General features: G+C 41.6%; 1 protein-coding gene, 1 long non-coding RNA gene and 1 pseudogene across 3 annotated transcripts in view; 2 read left to right on the top strand and 1 right to left on the bottom strand.

Moving 5' to 3' along the window:
• The window catches only part of LOC115300699, an 81,950-nt gene that overhangs the window by 35,376 nt on the left and 20,286 nt on the right, over positions 1-26,288 (top strand). The gene's annotated exons all lie outside the window — the stretch shown is intronic.
• Positions 509-26,045, bottom strand: LOC115300693 (mast cell protease 4-like). 2 transcript variants are annotated; one of them, XM_029950180.1, is made up of 5 exons: positions 25,966-26,045; positions 2,377-2,527; positions 1,771-1,906; positions 1,271-1,525; positions 509-828 (listed from the first exon to the last, which is right to left on the bottom strand). In XM_029950180.1, the coding sequence occupies exons 2-5, from the start codon at positions 2,478-2,480 to the stop codon at positions 685-687; spliced, it is 639 nt and encodes a 212-aa protein (XP_029806040.1). In that variant the 5' UTR covers positions 2,481-2,527; positions 25,966-26,045; the 3' UTR covers positions 509-684. The 2 variants fall into 2 exon arrangements, with proteins under 2 accessions (XP_029806040.1, XP_029806039.1); XM_029950179.1 differs by lacking the exon at positions 25,966-26,045 and adding an exon at positions 2,970-3,043.
• LOC115300696 lies at positions 16,164-16,770 on the top strand (annotated as a pseudogene).

Raw genomic sequence — 26,288 nt, 5'->3', positions numbered from 1 at the left:
CTTGGGAAGTTTCCTCCTCCCCACTTTTCCACCTTGGCACATGGTTCCCTGGCTGCAGACTCAGTATTGAAAGAGATGATAATAATGAGGTAGAAGTGGGTACAGGGACACAAGATAACAACAGCCGGAGATGGGGTCATCTCTGGAAACAGTTATGGGGAATTTGCTGTGGGCGCATCTATGCTCTGAACTGCAGTGGCTGAGGCACAGGTTTTGAGGAAAGAGGAAAACTGAGAGGAGGAGGAAGAAGAGGAGGCAGTGGGAGAAGAAGGTAAATTCGTGCCAATATTACTTTGGATGTTAAATCTCATGTGCAGATCAAAGTATTTTCTTCAATAATCCATAACACCACACAGTGTACAGGGAAATTAGTAGGTAAGATTATTAATCTGGTAAGAAAGGAGCCCAGAACAATTCTTCGGTCAAGCTGGAGAGGAGAGGAATATCTGGACTCCTCCGTCAGAGCAGACCAACTCTGTGGGAGAGAGAAGGGTCTCACACGCATAAGTATGCTGAAGGTAGCATCTTTATTGAAGTTTGCTGGGGGATACAATCGGCAGGGGCTTTGTGTGTGTCTGAGAGCCTCCCACCGCTTGGGCTGTGGCCAGGCGCTGTGGAACTCACGGTTACTCAGGGAGGCCTCTGGCTTTGGGATTCTCACGCAGACTGGCCAGGCTTCTGTGGCTACTCTTTCTTTAAGATTTCATTAATCCAGGGCACATAGGGGGAGATTCGAGTGAAGACAGCAGGGGGTTTTGCATCTGTACGTCCATAAGACACAACACCTTGGGCCACCCCTGCACACAAAAGGGGTCCCCCAGAATCCCCCTGTGGGTTAGAGAAAGCAGATCATGAGCAGGGAATGTCCTTCTCTCCCTACTGTCACTTCATCTGGGTTCTTTCCGCACTCTGGCTAGCTCCAAGATACCCCAGAGTCAGATCAGGAATCCTGACTCCTCATGGAGTCATAAGTTAGGGGTTTAATGTCTTATTTCTCTCTCACATGGAACCACAAGCCTAGATCCTGCCCTCTCCATTTCTTCCTTTCTCTCCTGGAGACCTGTTCTGCCAACTAGATGGGAGGGTTAGAGGCAGGACTTGGGTATGTGAAGATGGATCCCAGAAGGAGGATTCCAGTTCCCATGGTGCTAGAAACCCACAAACTCAGACACCAGTCACTGTATTAGGGGACTTCATGACCCCACCCCCTCCCAGGGGGATGCTGTCTCCCAGGGACTGTTGTGAGGAGAAGGTGTAGGTTTGTGGTCACCTTGTATGCTGATCTTGTCTTCCTGGGATTGCCCGCACAGATTTGTAACCTTTGGCTGTAAAATACAAAGTGGTTGCAGGCCTGGGCATCCATGAGTCTCAGCTTCACCTCCCTCAGAGTATCAGACACCGGCTCCATCACTCCCGTTTTCCCCCAGCCAGCCGCCCTGCACATTTTTCCAGGTGGAATAAAGGTAGACCAGGTGGGCAGGGGAATTGTCCCCACGGCGTGGGTCAGCTTGGCTCTCGTTTGTAGCTGTAAGAGAGGGAGGGTAGATGGACCTCCAGTCCGGGGAAGGTGCGGGGTGTGCTGTGATAGAGGCTCCCTGGGCAGGGCCAAGAGTTTCTTCCCAGTGGGGTGGAGATGACGTGGAGTGGGGTGGGGTGGGGTGGGGGTGGGCCCTGAGGAAATGGGTTGGAAAAGAGAGAATGAGAAATGCAAAGGTTCAGGAGAAAAGTTCAAGAAGGGGGGATGGAGATGTGCTGGAAAGCAAATGGCACCTTCAGTAACATGATGTCATTGAGGTGGGTGAAAATGTTGTAACTTGGGTGAACGATTTGTTCTGAGACTTCCAGCTTCTGCCATGTGGATTCTTCCTGTTTTATGTCATGGGCTCCCAGAATGACAGTAATTTTCCTGTGGGGAAGGAGAAGAGAGGCAGGAAGAAGTGCTGGTCTTCTGAAAAGGGTTCATTCTGAGCAAGGAGACGTCAGGCTCTCTTCTTCCCCAGTGCAAGGCCACCTGGGGAACTCAGATCTTACTCAGGATAGAAGTGCTCCCCCCCCCCCCACTCCCCTAGGGATCATAGTTGGTTCAGGAAGGGGCAGGCCCTGGCCACTACGTGGGGCTGAGGGAGCTCAGCTGGCTGGCATCAGGACAGAAAGGTGTGTTGGCTTGCTGTGACCTGGCTGCCCTAAATAAAGCTCTGGTCTCTGGAGGTGGAGATGGCAAATGAAAATGGGCCGGTCCCTCCCAATATGCATTGCTGATCATCTTGAGATGAGCCAGACACAAGAATCTCTCTTAGGCCACTTTGAAGTTGCGTGTTTAACTCTGGCTCCTACAAGCTCTTCACATTAAAAGAGAGTAAGTCAGAGTTTCCTTACCTTCCTTTACAATGAGCCGCTGTCATCACAAATTCTTGACTTATGAGAAACCCACCACAGGTGGCAACATACCCCTGGTCAGTGATGATTTTCAGATGGGCCATGTAGGGACGGGAGTGTGGCTTGGACTCGATGCCACTGATGATTTCCGCTGAAACAGAGAGCCCAAGATAGAACACTGGGTGAGGGAAAGGAGGTGGGAGCTGAGGGCCCACAGAGCTTTTCCCGTACTTCCGATGGAGCTCAGACCTCCATGTATCCTTATTGCTGATTTCTGGACCCCAATCCACCCCTGCAACCACCCCTCACCCTACTTTCAGAACACGATAGTTAGTCTTGATTCTGAGCTGTCATTTAAACGTTTCTTCATGTCTCTATCCTGACCTCTTCCACCTGAGAGAAAGCACCAAGAAGGACCAAGAATCAGAATGGTGAATCATCTTTCTCCACCCAAGAGTTTGCATCCCAGGGAAACTCATCAACTGCAGGGAAAGAGTCTGACTCTTCCAGGTGGAGATTTCTCCCTAAAATACTTGCCATGGATCTTGTAGCTTGACTTCAGGTCTTTGATGGGGGTTACACGCTAGACTCACCAGCTCCAGCTTCAGAAGGCAAGAGAAAGGCCAACAAAAGGAGTAGGGCTTGCATTTTCCCGGTGATGGTGTCTATGGTAAGCTTCTTCTGTCCCTGCCCTCCCTTGCTCCTGCTTTTATAACCCCAGAAGTGTAAGAAAGAGGAGGACTAGAAACCACAGAAACCACCAAATCACATTTTTGTCTTTCACTTTGGCCTGGCTATCTCATCAGAAAGTCTTGCCATCCTCCTCTCTGCTCTGCTGGGGTCGAGGCTGTGGTCAGAGCCTCCCTGTTTACTGGGAGGAGGCATGCATCTTTCTCATGTCATGCAGTCCTCTTGAGGCAGCACAGCAACACAGATGGAGGGGATTTTAATTTTTAAATTTTATTTATTTTTGTTATTGAAGTATAGTTGACATACCATGTTATATTAGGTTTCAGGTGTACAACGTAGTGATTCAACAATTCTATACATTACTCAGTGGTCTCCATGATCGGTGTACTCACCACCCATCACCGTACAATATCATTACAAATTTATTGACAATATTTCCTATGCTGTACTTTCTCTCTCCAGGACTTATTTTTTTCATAAAATATAAATAAGAATATATAAATATGTGTAAAATATATTTATAAAACATAAGGATGTATAAATAAAATATACTTATAAAATATAAACATATTTATATTATATATTATATATGTTATATATATTATATATTATAAATAAGGAGGTTTATACTTCACCATTCACCTGCTTTGCCCATTCCCCCACCCACTTCTTTTCTGGCAACCACCAGTTTGTTCTCTGTATTTGAGAGGCTGTTTTGGAGGCAGCTGGGTGACTTAGTTGGTTAGGTGTCTGACTCTTGATATTGGTTCAAGTCATGATCTCACAGTTCATGAGATCAAGTCCTGCATTGGACTTGGTGCTGACAGCATGGAGCCTGCTTGGGATTCTCTCTCTCTCCCTCTTTCTCTACTCCTTCCCTGCTTACTTCTGTGTATGCTCGCTCGCTCTCTCTCTCTCTCTCTCTCTCTCTCTCAAAATAAATAAATAAACTTAAAAAATTAAGAATTTGTTTTGTTTTTTAGATTTCACACATAAGTGAAATCACATGGTATGTGTCTATTTCTTATTACTTATTTCATTTAGCGTAATGCCCTCTAGGTTGATCCATATTGTTGTAAATGGCAAGATACAATTCTTTTTTATGGCTGAATAGTATTCCACATGCACATATATGTATGTGTATGTGTGTATACCACATCTCCTTTATCCATACATCTATAGATGGAAACTTGAGTTGCTTCCATATCTTAGCTATTGTAAATAATGCTGCAACAAGCATAGGGGTGCATATATCTTTTTGAATTAGTATTTTCATTTTCTTTGGGTAAATACCTGGTGGTGGAAATACTGGATCATATGGTATTTCTATTTTTAATTTTCTGAGGAAACTCCACACTGTTCTCCACAGTTCTTGCACTAATTTGCATCCTCATCAACAGTGTATGAGGGTTTCCTTCTCTCCTTACCCTTGCCAACGGTTGGGGGGTGGGGTTGGTTCAGGTGATGTAGGAATCTAGAACAGGGATCAGCTTTTTCTATAAATAGCCATATAGTTAGCATTTTCAGTTTGCAAGTCTTACTGTCTCTGTGGTTACTATTCAACTCTGTTTTTGTAGCACAAAAGCAGCCATAGACAAGATGTAAACAAATAAGTGTGACTGTATTCCATTAAAACTTTATTTACAAAAACAGGTGGTGGGCTGATGTGGCTTTAGGGCCATAGTTTGCCAACCCCTGATCTAGAAGATTAGTCCTTTCTTCATTCCAAATGATCAGAAGAAGAACAGAATGTGGCAGTGAGAGAAAGAAGGAAAAATGGAAAATTTATTGACTACCCGCAATATGTTTGGCTCTGGTAGGACTTTACATGCATCATTTCATTTGTAATAGTCCTTCTGGGTAAGTGTTACTATACACAATTATGGAGCACTCAACTGCAGCTCAGGATGTCACATAGCAGCAAGATCCAAAATTTAATATGTCAGATTCCAAAACTTGTACTTTTCCCATTCCACTAATCTGAATAACAAGGGATGTGGGGTGAAAGGTTAGTCTAGTAAACAAAGAAAAAAAATGGAATGTATAAAGAAGAACACTTGTGTTCTCTAGAGGCTGTTGGGGTTTTCCACTTGTGCACCAAGGGTCACACTTGGTTTGATAACGAAATGATATCTAAAGTTGTGATTATTTGAGATATTACTCTAGGCTCTCATTCTTTTATGTGCCTTGAGAAAGAAAAAAGTTGTTCTTGATTAAATACTAACATGTCATTGATTACAAGACTCATTCTTGTTGTAAAGGGGTTAAAATGTGGAATATTTGTTATCTTGGAATCAATGAAATATGGTATATTCCAAGTATCTCCTTCACCCTCACATCAATTGTGAGAGCTATCATGGTTTCCATTTTACAAATGAAGAAACGGAGGCTCACAGAATTTGAGTCACTTGACAAGATTTCAAAGCCAATACATACCAGAACTAGGTATCAAACTCCATATCTGAATTTAATCACATAGTCTTTCCATATATCACCCTGCTTTCCTACACTGTAAAAACAAGAGAACAACAATAAAAAAGATCTAGGATTTCTTCACCAATTTCCACAGTTCTAGAAAATGCAATCCTTCTAAGAAATCCCTTATTTTATATTATTCATAGTTGTTCTGCTTTCCTTGACTGAACTCTAAATAATAGAGATATTGGCACTGGGCATGAATAGGAACCTAACCTACACTTAGGTTCTGAAACCTGAAACTTAGATCATTTGGGTTATCTAATACAGGCTCTCTAATCTGAATATGTCTATATAGATATAAAGATATAGATCTATATTTTTAAAGTTCAGTTATTTATTTTTGAGAGGGGGAAAAAGAGAGGCAGTGAGGAGAGGGCAGAGAGAGAGAGAAAGAGAGAATCCCAAGCAGGCTCCACACTGTCAGCATGGAGCCTGATGTGGGGCTCAATCCCACGAATCATGAGATTATGACCTGAGCTTAAATCAAGAGTCAGATGCTTAACTGACTGAGCCACCCAGGCGCCCCTCTAATCTGAATATATTTAAAGACATTGCTTATCTTGTAAGTAGTAAGAGATATTAGTTGTAAGTTATAAGTAATCATTAATGCATATAGTAGCAAACCTATTAAAATATCACCTGTAGATACCTATAATCCAAGGCAAGACTTTAGGTGACTAAGTGTTTGCTGACATAGAACGTATTAGCAGAAGTAAGGAATATTACAGGGTTGGTTCATTGGTTGCTTTTAGGTGCAGTAAAGAACTTAGGAAAAATAAGTGATGAGCTTTGGGCTTTCAATTCCAAGTTTATGATCTAAGTAAAGGTCCAGAAATGTATGCCATAAAAGAAACGCTTATATCCTGTCTGAGATCTATAAGTATCAAACCAATGTCTAATCTTGTGGGTGGTTTAAACATATTTTGAATCACCAAACTGGCAGGGTCTCTTATATAAAGTTAAAGTGCTCATTGAGATTCTGAAAATTGGATTGGGACTACATTTGGGCATATTCTGATGAAGCTGGGATCTTGAAACCTGAGTTCCTCCAGTCCTCCTTTGCCTGTCAACAGCAGCCCATCTTTTCTGGTCTGAGGAGGTTAATCTTTTCTCACCTGAAGAATCTGTAAATGAGGTTCCCTGAGGTAGTTACTTTGAAGCAGACTGCTGACTGCCCTCTCCTACCACCTTTAGTGCTTCTAGATTCAACTCTCAGGAAATCCCAGATGTGTGACCCATAAGGAATTACAATATACACCAAAGCAATTGCAGGATTTTTGCTAATTTATATCAAGAGAAACCTGGGTGGAAATGGGTTGAGGGTGTTGATGTAGGTGTTGGGCCAGGCTGACTTTGTTGATGGGATGCACTCAATACAGATTCTGATGTCAGCATATTAGATCAAGCATATGAAGAGAGTTTTAGCGATTTGACTAGTTGGTTGGATTGAACTATGGATCAAAAGGTGGCCTATACCAAGTGAAGTTGAGATGCGAGACCTTCTTTTTTTTTTTTTTAATGTTTTATTTATTTTTGATACAGGGAGAGACAGAGCATGAGAGGGGGAGGGGCAGAGGGAGAAGGAGACACAGAACCGGAAGCAGGCTCCAGGCTCTGAGCTAGCTGTCAGCACAGAGCCTGACGTGGGGCTCGAACCCACAAATGTGAGATCTGACCTGAGCCAAAGTCGGAGGCTTAACCGACTGAGCCACCCAGGTGCCCCTGAGACCTTCTTTGATATAGAGAAAAGTATTCAAAGCTTTGAGGAAATCAGAAGGTAGAGTAGATTTATTATTGTGAGACTGGTTTACTCACTCCCTAAGTGGGTCTTAGGAGAGTACAGAGAATATTCTTTCCACCAAACTGAAAAATACATCAGGATGGGGGGAGCACTGTCATCTTTGGAGAGTGCTGTAGTGGCTATTTGCTGCAAGCCTAGAATGGCGGTGGGAATTGATGCTATGATCCTTATGAGGTCAGGATCCCTGAGTGTCAAGGAGATGATGGGACCCGAGGGTGGGACAAGCCAGGCTACAGAGATGCAATGGGCTTGGTTACCATAGTGGGTATCAGAATCGAACCAGAGGTCAAGATAGACATCCATGTCTTTGACTAATCGAGCATGGTGTCCCCAGAACTAGAATAGATAGGTATACTAAGATCTTAGTTGATTTGTATAAGTAGAAGTGTTCTGGGTCTGGCGAACAGAGCTTTTGAATATCACAAGGCACATCAGCTAGTTCTTGGACTTGAATCAGGTCATTGGCACTTGAATGAAGAGGATGAACTACCTTTGAGGAAGGTCCTTGGCACATAGCCAAAAAATTGTATTATACATCTTCCTCTTTGCCTTCTTCGAAGCTACCTGTCGCCATTAGCAGGGTGACTATGACTTAAAGAAAAAAACCCAACAGGGACATTTTCATGTCTTTGTTTTTTGTTACTGGGCCCTGGCTCTAAACTGATACAAATTCCCAAAGGCCTAAATGCCTGTGTCAATCACCAGTCACACAAGAGGCTTGTGGACTGATCCATGAAGGTTTGGCATACGTCCATCTCATAGTGGGCCCAGTGGGCTCCCCAGTCAGCCTTTGACTATTTCCCAAGCTCCAGAATGCGGAGGTAGAATAGATGTATTAAAAAGTGGCAGAATCTCCCAAATGGCTACATTACTCATGGAGTGAGGACTAATGTAGAAAAAGTCCAAATGGAGCCACCAGAACTGCCTCTACCTACCAAAAGAGTAAACCAAGAGCAATATTATATTCATGGAGACATTCAGAGATTAGTGCAACCACCAAATTATAGAAGGATGCAAGAGTAATTATTCTTACCACATCTCCATTGAGATTACCTATTTGATCTATTTAGTTTTTAGTTATAGGACTTCTGGGATCTCTGTCTTATGCCTGAGGAACTCTCAATTTTTTAAAATGTTTGTCTGTTTGTTTGTTTATTTATTTAGAGGCAGAGGGAGAATCCCAAGCAGGCCCCACACTATCAGTGCAGAGCCCAATGTGGGGCTTGAACCCATGAACTGTGAGATCTCGAGCAGAGCTGAAACCAAGAATCGGATGCTTAACTGACTATTGAGGCACCCAGGTGCCCCTCAAATTTTTTTTGAATTGTACTTATGCTTGAAGGTGTTAGAGAACAAAGAAGCCAAGGAGATAAAAGGCTGAGTAGAGCTGGATTCTAATGTCTCAGGGAGAGAACTTCCTCTGGGGTGAGAGGTGGCAGGAGAGCTTATTTATTTGTTTTCCTTCCTCATTTCTGTTGCAGACTTATTTCAGACCTTTGCATTGTTTCCTGCTCTATCTCATTGCTTTTCAATAGCCTCTAAATTTATGGACATGCTAGGCAGCCCTCAAGCCGTCCTCATCAAGGGTTTGAGTGGTCCCTTAAATCTGGGATGCTTCTTTCATAAACCATATGATGCTGCCAGTCTATCAGCAGTCAGCATTGGCCAGTTTGGCAAGAGACAGCTCTCAGCATCTTAGAATCAAATCTGTCAACGGCTATTTTCCCATTATCTGGTGAGCTGTTGGAGGAGCCCTGTTTGCACCAACTGTCTTTTTCATGCGCCTGCTTGAAGTTTGATTTGTGGTTGCTGCCAGGAATGGGATGGAACAGCTGCTTGGAGCCAGCGCAGCAGCAAGGGCCAGGGGTATAGCCTCAAGCTGTCTTTTATGCTCTCCCATCTGTGGGTTCAGTGAACTGAAGGGGTGCTACACAGACCTCTTCATTTAACTTTCCAGGACTTTTTCCCATGTGATGATCCTTCCTTTTTGTTGCTCCTTCTTCTTTCAATTCCTTATCTCTTTACAGAACCATCCAGGAATAATTTTTTCCCTCCCTTAGATGTCATGGATGATTGATATACTTTTGAACATTTGGCTGGTCTATGGATACTGCTATGGTGGAGGGACCCAAGCACCAACATCTCCTGTGAGATGTTTACTGCTTGTAAGAGGATTGTCATAAGGAGAAGAGAGGAGTGCATCTCTTAGGGCAAACATCTCTCATTTAAATACAAAGATCGTAACTGTTGGGGCTTGGGAAAGGGTTATCCTTTTCTTATAGAAGCCTTATTCACACCATGCATTTGGGAGCTAGGTGGAGTAAGTGCATAGTTAAGAGCTCTGGAATCAGACTGTGGAATCCTGGTAGTATTCTTTACTAGCTTTGTGATTTGTGGTAAGTTTCTTCATCTCTCTTAGGCTCTCCCACCCAGTAATTCATCTGTAAAATGGGCATAAGAATGGTGAAGATTAGGGGTGCCTGGGTGGCTCAGTCGGTTAAACGTCCGACTTCAGCTCAGGTCATGATCTCATGGCTTGTGGGTTCGAGCCCCACATCTGGCTCTGTGCTGACAGCTTGGAGCCTGGAGCCTGCTTTAGGCCTCTGTGTCTCTGCCTCTCTCTGCCCCTCCCCCACTCTGTCTGTCTGTCTCTCTGAAAAATAAATAAACATAAACCAATTAAAGAATGGTGAAGATTAAAGGGATGTCTTGGTGGCTCTGTCAGTTAAGCATTCAACTTCAGCTTAGGTCATGATCTCGTGGTTTGCGTGTTCAAACCCCACATTGGCCTCTGTGCTGACAGCTCAGAGTCGGCTGCAGATCCTCTGTCCTCTCTTTCTGGCCCTTCCCCACTCGTGTTCGCTCTCTCTCTCTCTCTCTCAAAAATAAACATCAAAAAATGGTGAAGATTAAATAAGATAATTTATCTGTGTAAAGTACCAGGTGTAGTAAATACTCAAAGTTAATTACTAGTATTTGCATTATTTTCCCCCAAGATCACAAACCTCTTGGAAGAATTTGTGAACCAGAATTGTCTTCCTCTAAGTCGTGCCGGGGCTCTAAAAAGCCAATGGAAATGAAAAGGCACCTTCCAGCACTCAGAACCGTCTCCCATCTGCCCAGCCCTGTGACAGTATCTGAGTGGTTCTGGGAGCCTCCATTCAGGGTTCCCGGGGGAGTGGTGGCTCTGTGGCCTGGGGTTTCCCAGCCCTGTGAGAGTGTTATCCTGCTGTCCGTGTTAAACTGTGGGCGCTGAGGGCTGGAGCAGTTGGTTGCGTCTCCGTTTTGTGTTCTGGGACTTCCTTGGCCATATTTCTGTGAATTCTTTAAGCTGCTCATCTCCTTCCTGATTTCATGGCCTTCTCTACCCAGTCTTAATCCCTTGATGATCACATGACACATGATTGGCACTATCTCCCTCATTCCAACCTTCCATTTATTTTCTCTTACTAACATATGAGTCTTTTAGTGACACTATTAGTGTCAGCCTGGTTATCAAAATTCTCCATTCCTTTCAGGCTCTAGGTTTCTGATAAAATGCCACTCACTTTATCGTTTAAAAATGGTTTGACGGGCACTTAGCAGGTGCCAGACCCTGGTGAGCGTGCCATCTCATTGTCACAGCACAGACAGCACAGCGCTGCAAGGGAGAGAGGCAGAGGTGCTGAGTGGTGGTAAGAGGAGCTGTCTGGTCTGTCCTGGGAAGGCAGCGGCAGCTTCATTCCATCTGAGATTGGAAGGATAGGTTGTATTTTGTCCCTGGACAAACTGAGATGGGGCTTTCTGAGCAGAGGTGACAACATATCTAAAAAGGGCAAGAGAAATACTGGATGTTTGGGGGAGCTACGAGTCACCCAGTATTACTGAGGTACAACGTTAATGGAAAAAGGGCAGGAATGGTGGAAGATGAGGCCAGCTGGGCAGGAGCCAGGTAGGAATGGCTTGTCTGCTGTACAAGTATGAAGTTTGTCCTATAGGTCGGCGGGTAAAATATGGTGGTAAAAAGCACAGAAACATAAAACTTACCATCTCCACTATTTCTGAGTACGCAGAACAGTCGTGTTAACTGTATGCACATCATCGTGCAATAAAAATATTTATTTTGAGAGAGAGAGAGCACGCATGTACAAGTGTGTGTGTGGGGGGGTGTCAGAGAGAATCCCAAACAGGATCTGCTTTGTCAGCACAAAGCCTGACACCGGGCTCAAGATCACAAACTGTGATATCATGACTTGAACTGAAATCAAGAGTCGACACTAAACTGGCTGAGCCACCCAGGCGCCCCACTAGGATTTTTTTCATTTTGTAAAGCAGAAACCCATTGAACAACAGCTGCCCTTTTCTCCTTCCCAGAATTTCTGGCCATCACTGTTCTAGTTGTTTCTTTTTTATTATTTGTTTGTTTGGTTTTTTGTTGAGAGAGTGCATACAAGTGGGAAAGAGGGGCAGAGGGAGAGAGAAAGAATCTTAAGAAGGTTGCATGCTGGAGCGCCTGGGTGGCTCAGTATGTTGAGCATCCAACTTCAGCTCAGGTCATGATCTCACGGTTTGTGAGTTTGAGCCCTGCTTCGGGCTTTGTGCTGACAACTCAGAGCCTAGAGCCTGCTTAGATTCTGTGTCTCCCTCTCTCTATTCCCCTGCTTGCTCTCTCTCTGTTTCTCAAAAATAAATAAATAAACATTAAAAAAAAAAAAAGAAGGCTCTGTGCTGAGTGGGGCTTGATCCCACGATCCTGGGATCATGACCTGAGCCAAAATCAAGAGCTGGCAGCTCAACAGACTGAGCCACCCCGGTGCCCCACATTCTATTTGTTTCTAAGAGTTTTACTACTTTAGATACTTCATATAAGTGGGGTATTTGTCTTTTTAAGACCAGCTACTTAGCATAGTATCCTCAAATTTCATCCCTGTTGTAATATGAGAGGATTTCCTTCCTTTTTTAGGGCTAAATGATATTCCATTGTATGCGATCTATCACATTTTCCTTTTTTTAAGAAAACTTAAAAAATGTTTATGGTTATTTTATTTTTGAGGGGGAGGCAGAGAGAGAGGGAGACGGAGTATCCCAAACAGGCTCCACACTGTCAGTGTGGAGCCCAATGTGGGCCTTGAACCCCATGTGGGGCTTGAACTCATGGACCGCGAGATCATGACCTGAAATGAAGTTGGTGCTCAACTGACTGAGCCACCCAGGCACCCCTTCTTTTTTTTAAAGTTTTGTTTATTTATTTTGAGAGAGAGAGAGAGTACGAGTGGCGGAGGGGCAGAGAGAGAGAAGAGAAGAGAGGGAGACAGACGATCTGAGGCAAGTGCTGTGCCGATAGAGGAGAGCTCTATGTGGGGCTTGAACTCATGAACCATGAGGCCATGACATGAGCTGAAGTCAGATGCTTAACTGACTGAACCACTTAGGTGCCTCTCATGTGTTCTTTATCTGTTCTTCTACAGTGGACATTTAGGTTGCTTCCACCTGTTGGATTATTCTTTGTTTTTAATTGTGAAATGATCCCCTATACATGTAGAACTTACAACTTGCATATATGTCTTGGTGAACAATTATAGAGCAGGTGCTCATGTAACTATCACCCAGGTTAAAAAATAGAATATAGCCAGCACCCGGTAGCTCTGCTTTCTGTTAACATTCTTCCACTCTCACTAGGGGTAACCACTAACCTGACTTCTGGGATAATTATTCCCCTTTGTTTCTGCATCTATTTGGTTCTTGAGTTTGGATAAGAGTAAATCTATTTTGCTGTCTATATATGTACCTTTCAAAATATAATTTAGTTAAGTCTCTTTTTGAACTTTATGTAAATGGGATGATACATATGTATTTTTATAACTTGTATTTTTCTTTTTTACTTATTAAAACATAATTTTTTGGGGTGTCTGAGTGGCTCAGTCAGTTGAGTGCTGGCTTCAGCTCAGGTCATGATCTCACGGTTTGTGGGTTCGGGCCCCACATGGGGTTCAAGGCCCACATTGGGCTCCACACTTACAGCCATGTCAGGCTCTGTGCTGGCAGCTAGCTTAGAGCCTGGAGCCTGCTTTGGATTCTGTGCGTCCCTCTCTCTCTGACCCTCTCCTGCTTGCACTGTCTCTGTCTCTTTAAAAAAAAAACCCACATAATTTTTTATGTTTTTATTTTATTTTTCAGAGAGACAGAGCACAAGTTGGGGAGGGGCAGAAGGAGAGCGAGACACAGAATCTGAAGCAGGCTCCAGGCTCTAAGCTGTCATTACAGAGCCCGAGTGGGGCTTGAACTCACAAATTGTAAAATCATGACCTGATCTGAAGTCAGACGCTTAACCAACTGAGCCACCCCAGCAGCCCATGACTTGTATCTTTCATTTAAAATTATGTTTGTGGGATTTGTTCATGTTGTTGTGTGTAGCTCTGAGTCATTGTTTCCATTGTATGAATACATCACAATTTATGTATCCATTTTACCGATGATGGACACTTCTTTTTTCCAGTTTTTGATTATTAGGGATAATGCCAGTGCAAGCATTCTTAAATATGTGTCCCAGTGTACATTTGCATGAGTTTCTTTATGGCTGTGACTAGGAATGTAATCATTGGGTCAAAGCATATGCATACCTTTAACTCTGTAGGAAATGCCAAACTACTTCTAGAATCATTTTATCAATTTATGCTCTCACCAGCAGCTTACAAGACTTCTTTTTGCTCCAGATTTGCACTAACATATGGTATTTTCAGATTTTTAAAAAAGTTTATATACTTTGAGAGAATGATAGAGAGCAAGTGGGGAAAGGGGCAGAGAGAGGAAGACAGAATCCTAAGCAGGCTTGGCACTGTCAGCGTAGAGCCTGATGCAGGGCTTGAACTCATGAACCATGAGATCATGACCTGACCCAAAGTCAAGGTTTAGCCTCCCAGGCATCCCTCAGATATTTTTATTTTAGAGAGAGAGAGAGAACACTTGGGCGAGTGGGAGAGGGGCAGAAGGAGTTGGGGATAGAGAGAATTGTAAGCAGGCTTCATGCTCAATGCAGAGCCTGGCGCTTGGGGTTAATCCTGTGACCCTGGGATCATGATCTGAGCCAAAATCAAGAGTAGGAAAAATCGACCACAATCAACCAACTGAGCCACGCAGGCACCCCTTCAGATATTTTTTAAGTAAAATTTTTATTGGAGAATTATACATATCAAAGTACACAAATCTTGTGCTGGAAGTCCTAGTTAGAGTAATTAGGCAGGAGAAAGACACAAAAGGCATCTAAATTAGAAAGGAAGAAGCAGAATTGATATTTGCAGATGATATGACCTTATATGTAAAAAACCCTAAAGTCTCAACCAAAACTGTTGGAACTAATCCAGGAATTCGGTAAATTTGTAGGATATAAAATCAACATACATAAATCAGTTACGTTTCTAAATACTAACAACAAAATACCTGAAAAAGAAATGAGGAAAACTATTCTATCCATAATAACATCAAAACTAATAAAATACTTAGGAATAAATTTAAACATCTGTTGGATAAGCGGTTAATATCCAAAATACATAGGGAACTCATACCTCAACAGCACAAACCGAAACAATCTGATTTAAAAATGGGTGGAGAAACTGAATATACATTTTTGTGAAGAAGACATCCAAATGGACAACAGGTGCATGAAAAGATGTTCACCATCACTAATCAAATTGAAACTACAATGAGCTATCATCTTAAATCTGTTAGAATGGCTTTCCTTAAGAAGACAAGATTTAACAAGTTTTGGAGAGGATGTGGAGAAAAGGGAATCCTTATGCAGTATTGGTAGGAATGTAAATATGTATATAGTTTAGCTACTATGGAAAACAGCAGGGAGGTTCCTTAAAAAGTTCAAGGTACAACTGTATTACCTAGCAATTCCACCTCTGTGTATTTATCCAGAGGAAATGAGAACAGCATACCAAAAAGATATATGCATATCCTTTTTAATGCAGCATTATTCACAATAGTCAAGATGTTGAAACAGCCTATGTGCCCATCAATGGATGAATGGTTAAATAAGATACATAAAAGGAATATTATGCAGCCACGAGAAAGAAATCTTGCTATTTCCAACATGGATGGACACTGAGGGCATTATGCTTTGGGAGAGAGGTGAGACAGAAAGACAGATGCTGTATATGACTTTTATGTGGAATCTAGAAAAACTTGTAGAAACAGAAAGTAGAATGGTGGTTGCCAGGGATCAAGCGCAGGGCAATTGGGCAGATGTTATGAAGAGGTACAGACCTGAAACTAGAAGAGGAATAAGTTCTAGAGATCTAATGCACAGCATAATGACTACAGTTAATAATATTGTATTATATACTTCAAAATTGCCAAGATACTAGATCTTTTTTGTTTTTAAATTTTTTAAGTTTTATTTATTTTTGATACAGAGAGAGACAAAGCATGAGAGGGGGAAGGGCAAAGAGAGAAGGAGACACAGAACCGGAAGCAGGCTCCAGGTTCTGAGCTAGCTGTCAGCACAGAGCCTGACGCGGGACTTGAACCCACAAACGTGAGATCTGACCTGAGCCGAAGCCGGAGGCTTAACCGACTGAGCCACCCAGGCGCCCCAAGAGACTAGATCTTAAATGCTTTCACAAAAAAGAAATGATAATTATGTGATAAGATGTCATTTTATCCAAAGCTATAGTGGTAATCATATTGCAATAGGTAAATGTATCAAATCAATATATTATACGCTTTAAAGTCACACCATGTTATGTGTAAATTACATCTCAGCAAAACCCTCTGCAAGACCACATAAAGTATACAAATCTTAAATGTACCCCCAATAAACAGCCTACAGAGCAACATGCCTAAGATTTATTGTGATTACTGTGACCCATACCTCAGCCTCAACTCTCTATCGTGAGAAAGACACAGTGAATCAGTAGGAAACATGAAGAGGATGTGGAAGACTGCTATCAGAAATAGATGGAAGAGCCCGTCCAGAGCCTTTTCGACGGGAGAGATTCCTTCTACTCCATTCTCTGCTCCTCCTCCTTCAGGGGTATGACCCCATCTCCCCCCGGTCTCCTGGGCCTTCCTCGCCCTGGTATGATGCCACAACCTCATATGGCCCTCCTCCCCCTGGGATTATCAGTGGAATCTCCACCTGAAAGGACGGCACTTGTGGGAGGCCATGTGCCAAAGACACCTGGGCCCCCAGGGATGAGACCTCCTGCCCGTCCTGTGATGGTGCCCATTCATCACAGAATGACTGACTACCAGACAGAGAAGAGAGAGAGGGGGCTCTTTATGCCCATTTTATATTGTTCTTCTTCACCAGGAGATCCTGGTACTGTGACTCTGGGTGTTTTCTAACAGCATGACAAGGAAGACTTGCTTGCCCCTCCTATCAAAGAAAGAATAGTTTTGGCAGGGGAGTAGAGGTGGAAAATAAAACAATTTTAGTTTTCTTTTGTATTGTGAAATGTGAAAATAAAATTGTCAACTGTTTTAGTTTAAAAAAAAATCCTTCTCCTGGGGTGCCTGGGTGACTTGGTTACCTGTCCTACTTTTTTTAAAAATTTATTTTTAAAAAATTTACACCCAAGTTAGTTAGCATATAGTGCAACAATGATTTCAAGAGTAGATTTCTTAATGCCCCTTACCCACTTAGCCCTTCCCCCCTTCCACAACCTCCTCAGTTTGTTCTCCATATTTAAGAGTCTCTTATGTTTTTGTTCCCCTCCCTGTTTTTATATTATTTTTGCTTCTCTTCCTTTATGTTTATCTGTTCTGTATCTTAAAGTCCTTATATGAGTGAAGTCATATTATATTTGTCTTTCTCTAATTTCGTTTAGCATGATGCCCTCTAGTTCTAACCACGTAATTGCAAATGATAAGATTTCATTCTTTTTGATTGCTAAGTAATACTCCGTTATATATATATACCGCATCTTCTTTATCCATTCATCCATCAATAGACGTTTGGGCTGTTTCTATACTTTGGCTATTGTTGATAGTGCTGCTATAAACATTGGGGTGCATGTGTCCCTTTGAAACAATACCTAGTAGTGCAATTGCTGGGTTGTAGGGTAGTTCTGTTTTTAATTTTTTGATAAAGCTCCATACTGTTTTCCAGAGTGGCTGCACCAGTTTGCATTCCCACCAGCAGTGCAAAAGAGATCTCTTTCGCTGAATCCTCGTCAGCGTCTGTTGTTGCCTGACTTGTTGATTTTAGCCATTCTGATGGGTGTGAGGTGGTATCTCATTGTGGTGTAGACTTGTATTTCCCTGATGATGAATGATTTGAGCATCATTTCACGTGTCTGTTGGCTATCTGGATATCTTGTTTGGAGGAGTGTCTGTTCATGTCATTAGCCCATTTCTTCACTGGATTATTTGTTTTTTTGGGTGTTGAGTTTGATAAGTTCTTTATAGATTTTGGATACCAGCCATTTATCTGATATGTCATTTGCAAATAACTTCTCCCATTCCATCAGTTGCGTTTTAGTTTTGCTGATTGTTTCCTTTGCTCTGCAGAAGTTTTTTATTTTGATGAAGTCCCAATAGTTCCATTTTGCTTTTGTTTCCCTTGCCTCTGGAGACACGTTGAGTAAGAAGTTGCTGTGGCCAAGGTCTGAGAGTTTTTGCCTGCTTTCTCCTTGAGGAATTAAAAAAATTTTTTTAACATTTATTTATTTTTGAGAGACAGAGTGAGACAGATCATGAGCAGGGGATGGGCAGAGAGAGGGACACACAGAATCAGAAGCAGGCTCCAGGCTCTGAGCTGTTAGCATAGAGCATGACGTGGCGCTCAAAACCACGAACTGTGAGATCATGACCTGAGCTGAAGCCAGATGCTCAACGGACTGAGGCGCCCCATCTCCTCGAGGATTTTGATGGCTTCCTGTCTTACATTTACGTCTTTTATCCATTTTGAGTTTATTTTTGTGTATGGTGTAAGAAAGTGATCCAGATTCATTTTTCTGCATATTACTGTCCAGTTTTCCCAGTTCCACTTGCTGAAGAGACTGTCTTTCTTCCATTGGATATTCTTTCCTGCTTTGTCAAAGATGAGTTGGCCATACATTTGTGGGTCCATTTCTGGGTTCTCTATTCTGTTCCATTGATCTGAGTGTTTGTTCCCAGGCCAGTACCATACTGTTTTGATGATTACAGGTTTGTAATACATGTTGAAGTCTGGGATTGTGATGCCTCCTGCTTTGGTTTTCTTTTTCCAGAACAGATTATATTTCTGTGAAAAATGTTGGTATTATTTTGATATTGATTGCACTGAGTACATAGATTGCTTTGGGTATTATTGACATTTTAACAATATTTCTTCTTTCTATCCAGGAGCATAGAAAGTTTTTCCATGTTTTTGTGTCTTCTTCAATTTCCTTCATCGGCTTTCTATAGTTTTCAGTGTATAGGTTTTTCACCTCTTTGGTTATGTTTATTCCTAAGTATTTTATGGTTTTTGGTGCTATCGTAAATAGGATTGATTCCTTGATTTCCCTTTCTGTTGCTTTATTGTTGGTGTATAGGAATGCAACCGATTTCTGTGCATTGATTTTATATCCTGCCACTTTGCTGAATTCCTGGATCAGTTCTAGCAGTTGTCTGGTGGAATCTTTTGGGTTTTCTTTTTTAAAAAATTTTTAACATTTCTTTATTTTTGAGAGAGAGAGAGAGAGAGAGAGAGAGAGAGATCGATCATGAGCAGGGGAGGGGCAGAGAGAGAGGGACACACAAAATCAGAAACAGGATCCAGGCTCTGAGCTGCCAGCACAGAGCCTGACACGTGGCTCGAACCCATGTACTATGAGATCATGACCTGAGCTGAAGTCAGACGCTCAACTGACTGAGCCACCCAGGCGCCCCTCTTTTGGGTTTTCCATATAGAGTATCATGTCATCTGAAAAGAGTGAAAGTTTGACCTCCTCCTGGCCGATTTGGATGTCTTTTATTTCTTTGTGTTGTCTGATTGCTGAGGCTCAGACTTCCAGTACTATGTTGAATAATAATGGCTAGAGTTCCTGACCTTAGGGGGAAAGCTGTCAGTTTTTCCCTATTGAGGATGATATTAGTGTTGGGTCTTTCATATATGGCTTTTATGATCTCGAGGTATGATCCTTCTATCCCTATTTTCTTAAGGGTTTTTGACCAAGAAAGGATGCTGTATTTTGTCAAATGCTTTCTCTGCATCTATTGTGAGGATCATGTGGTTCTTGTCCTCTCCTTTATTGGTGTGATGAATCACATTGATTGTTTTGTGGATATTGAACCAGCCCTGCATCTCAGGTATAAATCCCACTTGGTCGTGGTGAATAATTTTTTTTGATGTATTGTTGGATCTGGTTGGCTAATATCTTATTGAGGATTTTTGCATCCATGTTCATCAGGGAGAGTGGTCTATAGTTTTCTTTTTTAGTGGTGTCTATCTGGTTTTGGAATCAAGGTAATGCTGGCTTCATAGAAAGAGTTTGGAAGGTTTCATTCCATTTCTATTTTTTTGAACAGCTTAAAGAGACTAGGTGTTAACTCTTCCTAAAATGTTTGGTAGAATTCCCCTGGAAAGCCGTCTGGCCCTGGACTCATTTTTGTGGGAGATTTTGATGACTAATTTGATTTCTTTATTGGTTATGGTCTGTTCACATTTTATGTTTCTTCCTGTTTCAGTTTTGGTAGTTTATATGTTTCTAGGAATGTGTCCATTTCTTCCAGATTGTCCATTTTATTGGTGTATAATTGCTCATAATATTCTTTTATTATTGTTTTTATTTCTGCTGTGTTGGTTGTGATCTCTCCTCTTTCATTCTTCATTTTATCTATTTGGGTCCTTTCTTTTTACTTTTTGATGAAACTGGCTAGTGGTTTCTCAATTTTGTTAATTCTTTCAAAGAACCAGCTTCTGATTTCATTGATCTGTTCTACTGGTTGTGTGTGTGTGTGTGTGTGTGTGTGTGTGTGTGTGTGTGTGTGTGTAGCATTGATTTCTGCTCTAATCTTTATTATTTCCTGTCTTCTGCTGGTTTTGGGTTTTGTTGTTCTTTTTCCAGGTCTTTGAGGTGTAAGGTTAGGTTATGTATCTGAGACCTTTTTTACTTCTTTATGAAGGCCTGGATTGCTATATACTTCCCTCTTATGACTGCCTTTGCTGCATCCCAGAGGTTTTGAGTTATGGTGTTATCATTTTTCATTGGTGTCCATGTGCTTTTTAATTTCTTCCTTAACTTCTTGCCCATTCATTCTTTAGTAGGATGTTCTTTAGTCTCCAAGTATTTGTTATCTTTCCAAATTTTTTCTTGTGGTTGATTTCGAATTTCATAGTGTTGTGGTCTGAAAATATGCACGGTATGATCTTGATCTTTTTGTACTTGTTGAGGGCTGATTTGTGTCCCAGTATGTGGTTTCTTCTAGAGAACGTTCCATGTGCACTGGAGAAGAATGTATATTCTGCTGCTTTAGGATGAAATGTTCTGAATATATCTGTTAAGTCCATCTGGTTCAGTGTGTCATTCAGAGCCTTGGTTACCTTGTTGGTTTTCTGTTTAGATGGTTTGTCTATTGCTGTAAATGGGGTATTGAAGTCTGCTACTATTATGGTGTTATTATCAATGAGTTTCTTTATATTTATAATTAATTGATTTATTTATTTGGGTACTCCCACATTTGAAGCATAATTGTTTCCAATTGTTATGTCTTCTTGTTGGATAGACCCCTTAATTATGATATAATGCCCTTCTTCATTTCTTGTTACAATTTTTATTTTAAAGTCTGGATCGTCTGATATAAGTATGGGTACTCTGGCTTTCTTTTGGCGACCATTAGCATGATAGATGGTTCTCCATCCCTTTACTTTCAATCTGAAGGTGTCTTTAGGTCTAAAGTGGGTCTCTTGCATATAGCATATAGTTGAGTCTTGTTTTTTTTTTCATTCTGTTACCCTATGTCTTTTGATTGGAGTATTTAGTCCATTGACATTTAGTGTGAGTACTGAAAGATATGAGTTTATTGCCATTATATTTATTGTAGATTTGAGGTTTCTGGTGGTGTTCTCTGGTCCTTTCTAGTCTTTGTTGCTTTTGGTCCCCCCCATCTTTTCTCCCCTTAGAGAGTCCCCCTTAAAATTTCTTGCAAGGCTAGTTTAGTAATCACGATCTCCTTTAATTTTTGTTTGGGAAACTTTTGATCTCTCCTTTTATTTTGAATGACAGCCTTGCTGGACAAAGAATTCTTGGCTGCATATTTTTCCAATTCAGCCCATTGGAATATATCTTGTCACTCCATTCTGGCCGTCCAAGTTTCTGCAGATAGGTCTGGTACAAACCTGATCTGTCTTCCTTTGTAGGTTAAGGACCTTTTTATCCCTTGATGCTTTCATGATTGTTTCTTTGCCTGAATATTTTCTGAATTTGATTATGATATGACTTGTTGATTGTTGGTTTTTGTTGAATCTATTGGGAACCCTCTGTGGTTCCTGGATTTTGATGTCTGTGTCTTTCCCAAGGTTAGGAACGTCTTCTGCTAGGATTTTCTCGCACAACCCTTCTGCCCCTATTTCTCTCTCTTTATCTTCTGGGACCCCTATGATTCTGATGTTGTTCCTTTTTTAATGAGTCACTGATGTCTCTTATTCTTAAATCATGCTCTTTTGCTTTACTCTCCCTCTTTTCTTTTCTGCTTCATTATTCTCCATAAGTTTGTCCTCTATATCAGTGATTCCCTGCTCTGCCTCATTCAACCTTGCCGCTGTGGCATCCCTTAGTGATTGCAGCTCAGTTACTGCATTTTAAAATTTCATTCTATCTTTTACTTCTTTATCTCCAGAGAGAGGGATTCTAATCTAGTTTGACCCCAGCGAGTTTCTTATCATTGTGGTTCTCTATTCTGGTTCACACATCTTGCTTGTATCTGTTAGTTAAGTGCCTGGCTGATGTTTCTTCCTGCTTGTACTTTTGGGGTGAATTTCTTTGTTTCATCATTTTGAAGGAAGAAAAGGAATTAATAAGGTAAAAAAATTTTAAATTAAAAATGAAAACAACACACACACAGGAAAATCAAATAAATGCTGCTAGATTTTAGGTGTGCTTTGGTCTGGTAATGAAAGGAGCTTGATTGATTAGAGAAAGAAGGGAAAAAATTAAAATTAAAAAATTAAAAACAAAACATCCACACACAGAAAATCAAATAAATGATGCTAGATCCTAAGTGTGTTTTGGTCTGGTTATTGGAAGGAGCTTGATTGACTATGGGAAAAAGGGGAAAAATATTAAAATTAAAAAATTAAAAACACATACACACACACAATCAAATAATTGATGCTAGATCCTAGGTGTGTTTGGTCTGGTTATTGAAAGGAGCTTGATAGATTAGAGAAAATAGGGACAAAGAAAAGCAAAGGAAAAAAACAAAACAAAAACAAAAGTTGGAAAATTTGAGAAAATGAATATGATGAAATAGAATATCTTGAAGTGATGGAAGTAAAATAGAATTTGAAAAATTTACAAAAAAGTGAAAAATTTAGTCAAAAATATTTTTAATAGGAATTGAAAGTAAAAAATAAGTTTTTTGTTATCTTAATTCAAGTAGAAGAAAAGAAATGAAAAAGAAAGAAAAAAAATTGAATAGATGGGACAAGAACAGACTGAAACACATGGGGCGCCTGGGTGACTCAGTCGGTTGAGCATCCAGCTTCGGCTCAGGTCATGATCTCACGGTTCGTGGGTTCGAGCCCCGCATCAGGCTCTGTGCTGACAGCTAGCTCAGAGCCTGGAGGCTGCTTCAGATTATGTGCCTCCCTCTCTCTCTGACCCTCTCCTGCTTGCACTGTCTCTCTCTGTCTCTCAAAAATAAATAAAAGACATAAAAAAAAAAAGAACAGACTGAAACACAATTGATATTACATCATTTTCCCATAGAAGTCAAACCATGAGGGTCTCTTCAGTCTGCAAACTAAGCAGGTCGAGAGATTGCGATGTTCCTGAAGATTGAGGCAGGCCCAGCTGGGCAGTCCAGCGGAACGGCTCCATTCTCCACCAGATGTTGCTGCCTAGCTTATTGGGGTGGACTGCTGTGGTGCCCGCAGGCATGCATGCACATGCGTGGGTGGGGTGAAAATGGTGTCACCCAGGTATTCAGTCCAGTATCAGAACTCTGTGCTCTCCTCAACCAGGAATTGTGTATCCATCTTTTGTCTTTGGTTTCAGTCCACTCCCTGCTTTTGCACTGTCCATAACCACACCATCAGGTTGCCAGGCAGCACCTTGCTCCTGAGTTTTATCTGAGATACGGCTGTATATCTGGACCCCTCACTTCTGAGGGACTGATGCTTTGACTTGCTCATATCTCTGGGGAAGGGTCTCATGGAGCTATGGCCACGTGCCAGCCACACCCAGGAATGCTAGTGAGACCTTAATGCTGCCAATCTCCTGAGACTTGTGGCTCCGTGCCAGCCTGCCTCAGAAAAAGTTCCTGCGGTAGTGCAGCAGCTGTGTTTCCAGGTTTATGGAAAAATCTCTTGTGGCCTGAGGACCTCCTGGACCCGCTCCACTCCTGGGAACTCGCCCTTCCCACCAGTGCATCACAGGAGTTTGAGCCTCTGCACTCTCCCTGTTTATAGAGTCTTAATGGAATTCAAACACTCTTCTTTCTCCTTTCTCCCCCTTTAGTTCAGTCCCTGCAGCTGTTTCCACCTTTTTTTCCCGCTTTCTCTCCAACTGCTTATCTGGGGGGTGATTTTCCTGTACTCTCTCCCCCTGTCGCCATCCTCTCTCCACAAGCAAAAACAGCTCCCTGCCCTCTGTGTCTCCTCTCCCCCAGTTCACCTCTCCGCACTGCGTACCTGCTGAGTTCTGTGGTTCAGGTTGTGCAGTTGTGTTAATCCTCAGATCAGATTCCTAGGTGTGCAGGATGGTTTAGTGTTGACCTGGCTGCATTTCATGTGTGCGAGACACTTGGTTCCTCCCAAGCGTCCTACTCTTGATTTCAGCTCAGGTCATGATCTCCTGTGGTTCATGGGACTGAGCCGCAGGTTGGGCTCTAGGCTGACAGCGTGGAGCCTGTTTGGGATTCTCTCTCTCTCCTTCTCTGCCCCTCTCTTCTCAAAATAAATAGATAAACTTAAAAAATATATATACACTTTCTCAATAAACTGTCATAAAGTGGCACACTCATGAAACTACAACCTAGATCAGAAAGTAGACTCTTGCCAGCACCCCAGAACCTCCTCTCTGCCCTGGTCAGTCACTATCTTTCTTTTCCCTAAATATAACCTCTACCCTGACTTTCATCACCTTAGATTAATTTTGCCTATTTGTCTTTAAACTTTATACATATAGAATCAATCAGTATATATTCATTTGTGTGTGGCTTTTTTTATTCAACATTGTTTTTATTTTTTTATTACTATTTTCAACATTATGTTTTTAAAGACTCATCCTTATGGGTTGTTTGGAATGGTTTTTCTTTCATTCTCATAGATGATTCATGTTCCATTATGATTATTCTACAATTTATATGCCCATTCTATGGGATATTGGCATTTCCAGAGTTTTTGCTATTGGCAGCAGATCTGCCATGGACCCTAAGTATCAGTATCTTATTGCAGTTTTTAATTTATCTTCTTTACCTTTTGTCTTCTTTGAAGACTAATACTGTTGAGAGTATTTTTACATACTTATTGGCCAAATTGGTATTTGCAAAATGTGTGAGATTTTGCTCATTTAAAAATATTACATTGCTGAGGGGTGCCTGGCTGGCTCAGTAAATGGAGTGAATGACTCTTGATCTTGGGGTTGTGAATTTGAGCCCTATGTTGGGTGTAGAGATTACTTAAAAATAAAATCTTAAAGAAAATTACATTGCCTATATTTATCTCAGTTTTGTGTCTTTATATATCTTGGATTTGAGTCCTTTGTTAAACATATGCCTTGTAAATGTTTTCTCCCACTTTGTGGCTTGCCTTTTCACCCTCTCATTTTTTCCTAAGCAAAAATGCTTTTTAAATATGCTTTTCTTTATGACTAGTGCTTTTTGGTTCCTTATTTAAGAAAGTTTTTACCCACCTGGAGGTCATGAAGATAATCTATATTAACTTCTGAAGTTTTCTTTGGGAGAAGATTTAATTTTTATTTTTACTTATTTATTTTTTATTTTTTTAAAGAGATTTTATTCATTTATTTCTTTTAAGAAGTCTCCACACCCAGCCTGGGGCTCAGACTCACAATCCTAAGATCAAGCATTGCGTGCTCTATGGAATGAGTGAACCAGGCACCCGCTTTGGGGGAAGATTTTAAATCAGATTCTATCTCTTCAACAGACATTGGGCCTTTCATATTTTCAAAGTTTCTTCTGTCAGTTTCAGTGAGTTCTGTTTTTCTAAGAAAGGATTTTCTAATCTAGAATCCCTAATTAATTATTATAAAGTTATATACAATTATAATATAATTTAAAAATATGTTTAATGTCTGCAAAATGTGGAGTGATGCCAAACCTAGGAGATAGGAAGACATTGAACAGCATTAGGGTGAGAAAGTCAGGGTAAGGCAGAAGGGATATAGCAAGGATTTGGAAACCAGGCCCCGTGCTCCAAAAGAGTGCCCAGAATCTGCTAAGGCAGGTGGACAGATGACAACACACACAAGAAACGGCAGAGGTCTTACCTTTCAGGGACCCTGAGCATACCAGGACTCAGGAAAAAGGTCTGCCCAAGCCAAGTTGAGTTGGGATAGTTCCTCCTCCCCCTCCCCTTTCCCCTCCCCCTCCCCTCGTCCCCTCCCCTCCCCCTCTGCTGTCTCCTCTCCCTCCTCCTCCTCTTCTTCCTGCTGCTGCTGTTGCTTCTTCTTCTTGCCCTTTAAGCATTTTCTCCTGGGCAGAGTAGCCGGGGGTGGGGTGGGCGTGGGTATGTGAAGTCTGGAAATTTTTTAGTGTGGAGTTTTTGGGGGAATTGCTGGTCCTGGTGGGGACTGGGGAAGTCCTAAGTAGT

Source organism: Suricata suricatta, chromosome 9 (assembly GCF_006229205.1).
Source record: "Suricata suricatta isolate VVHF042 chromosome 9, meerkat_22Aug2017_6uvM2_HiC, whole genome shotgun sequence".
In the NCBI taxonomy this organism is placed as follows: domain Eukaryota; kingdom Metazoa; phylum Chordata; class Mammalia; order Carnivora; family Herpestidae; genus Suricata; species Suricata suricatta.
Note: the sequence above shows the minus strand (reverse complement) of the source record. Positions and strands in the feature narration are given on the sequence as shown.

Excerpts from the sequence above, each read along its gene's own strand:
- LOC115300693 (XM_029950179.1), bottom strand. The coding sequence starts at position 3,024 with ATGCAAGCCCTACTCCTTTTGTTGGCCTTTCTCTTGCCTTCTGAAGCT. Across the intron at positions 1,907-2,376 it reads GCGGCTCATTGTAAAGGAAG|GAAAATTACTGTCATTCTGG; the intron begins GTAAGGAAACTC and ends CCTTCCCCACAG. Across the intron at positions 1,526-1,770 it reads ATGACATCATGTTACTGAAG|CTACAAACGAGAGCCAAGCT; the intron begins GTGCCATTTGCT and ends CCTCTCTTACAG.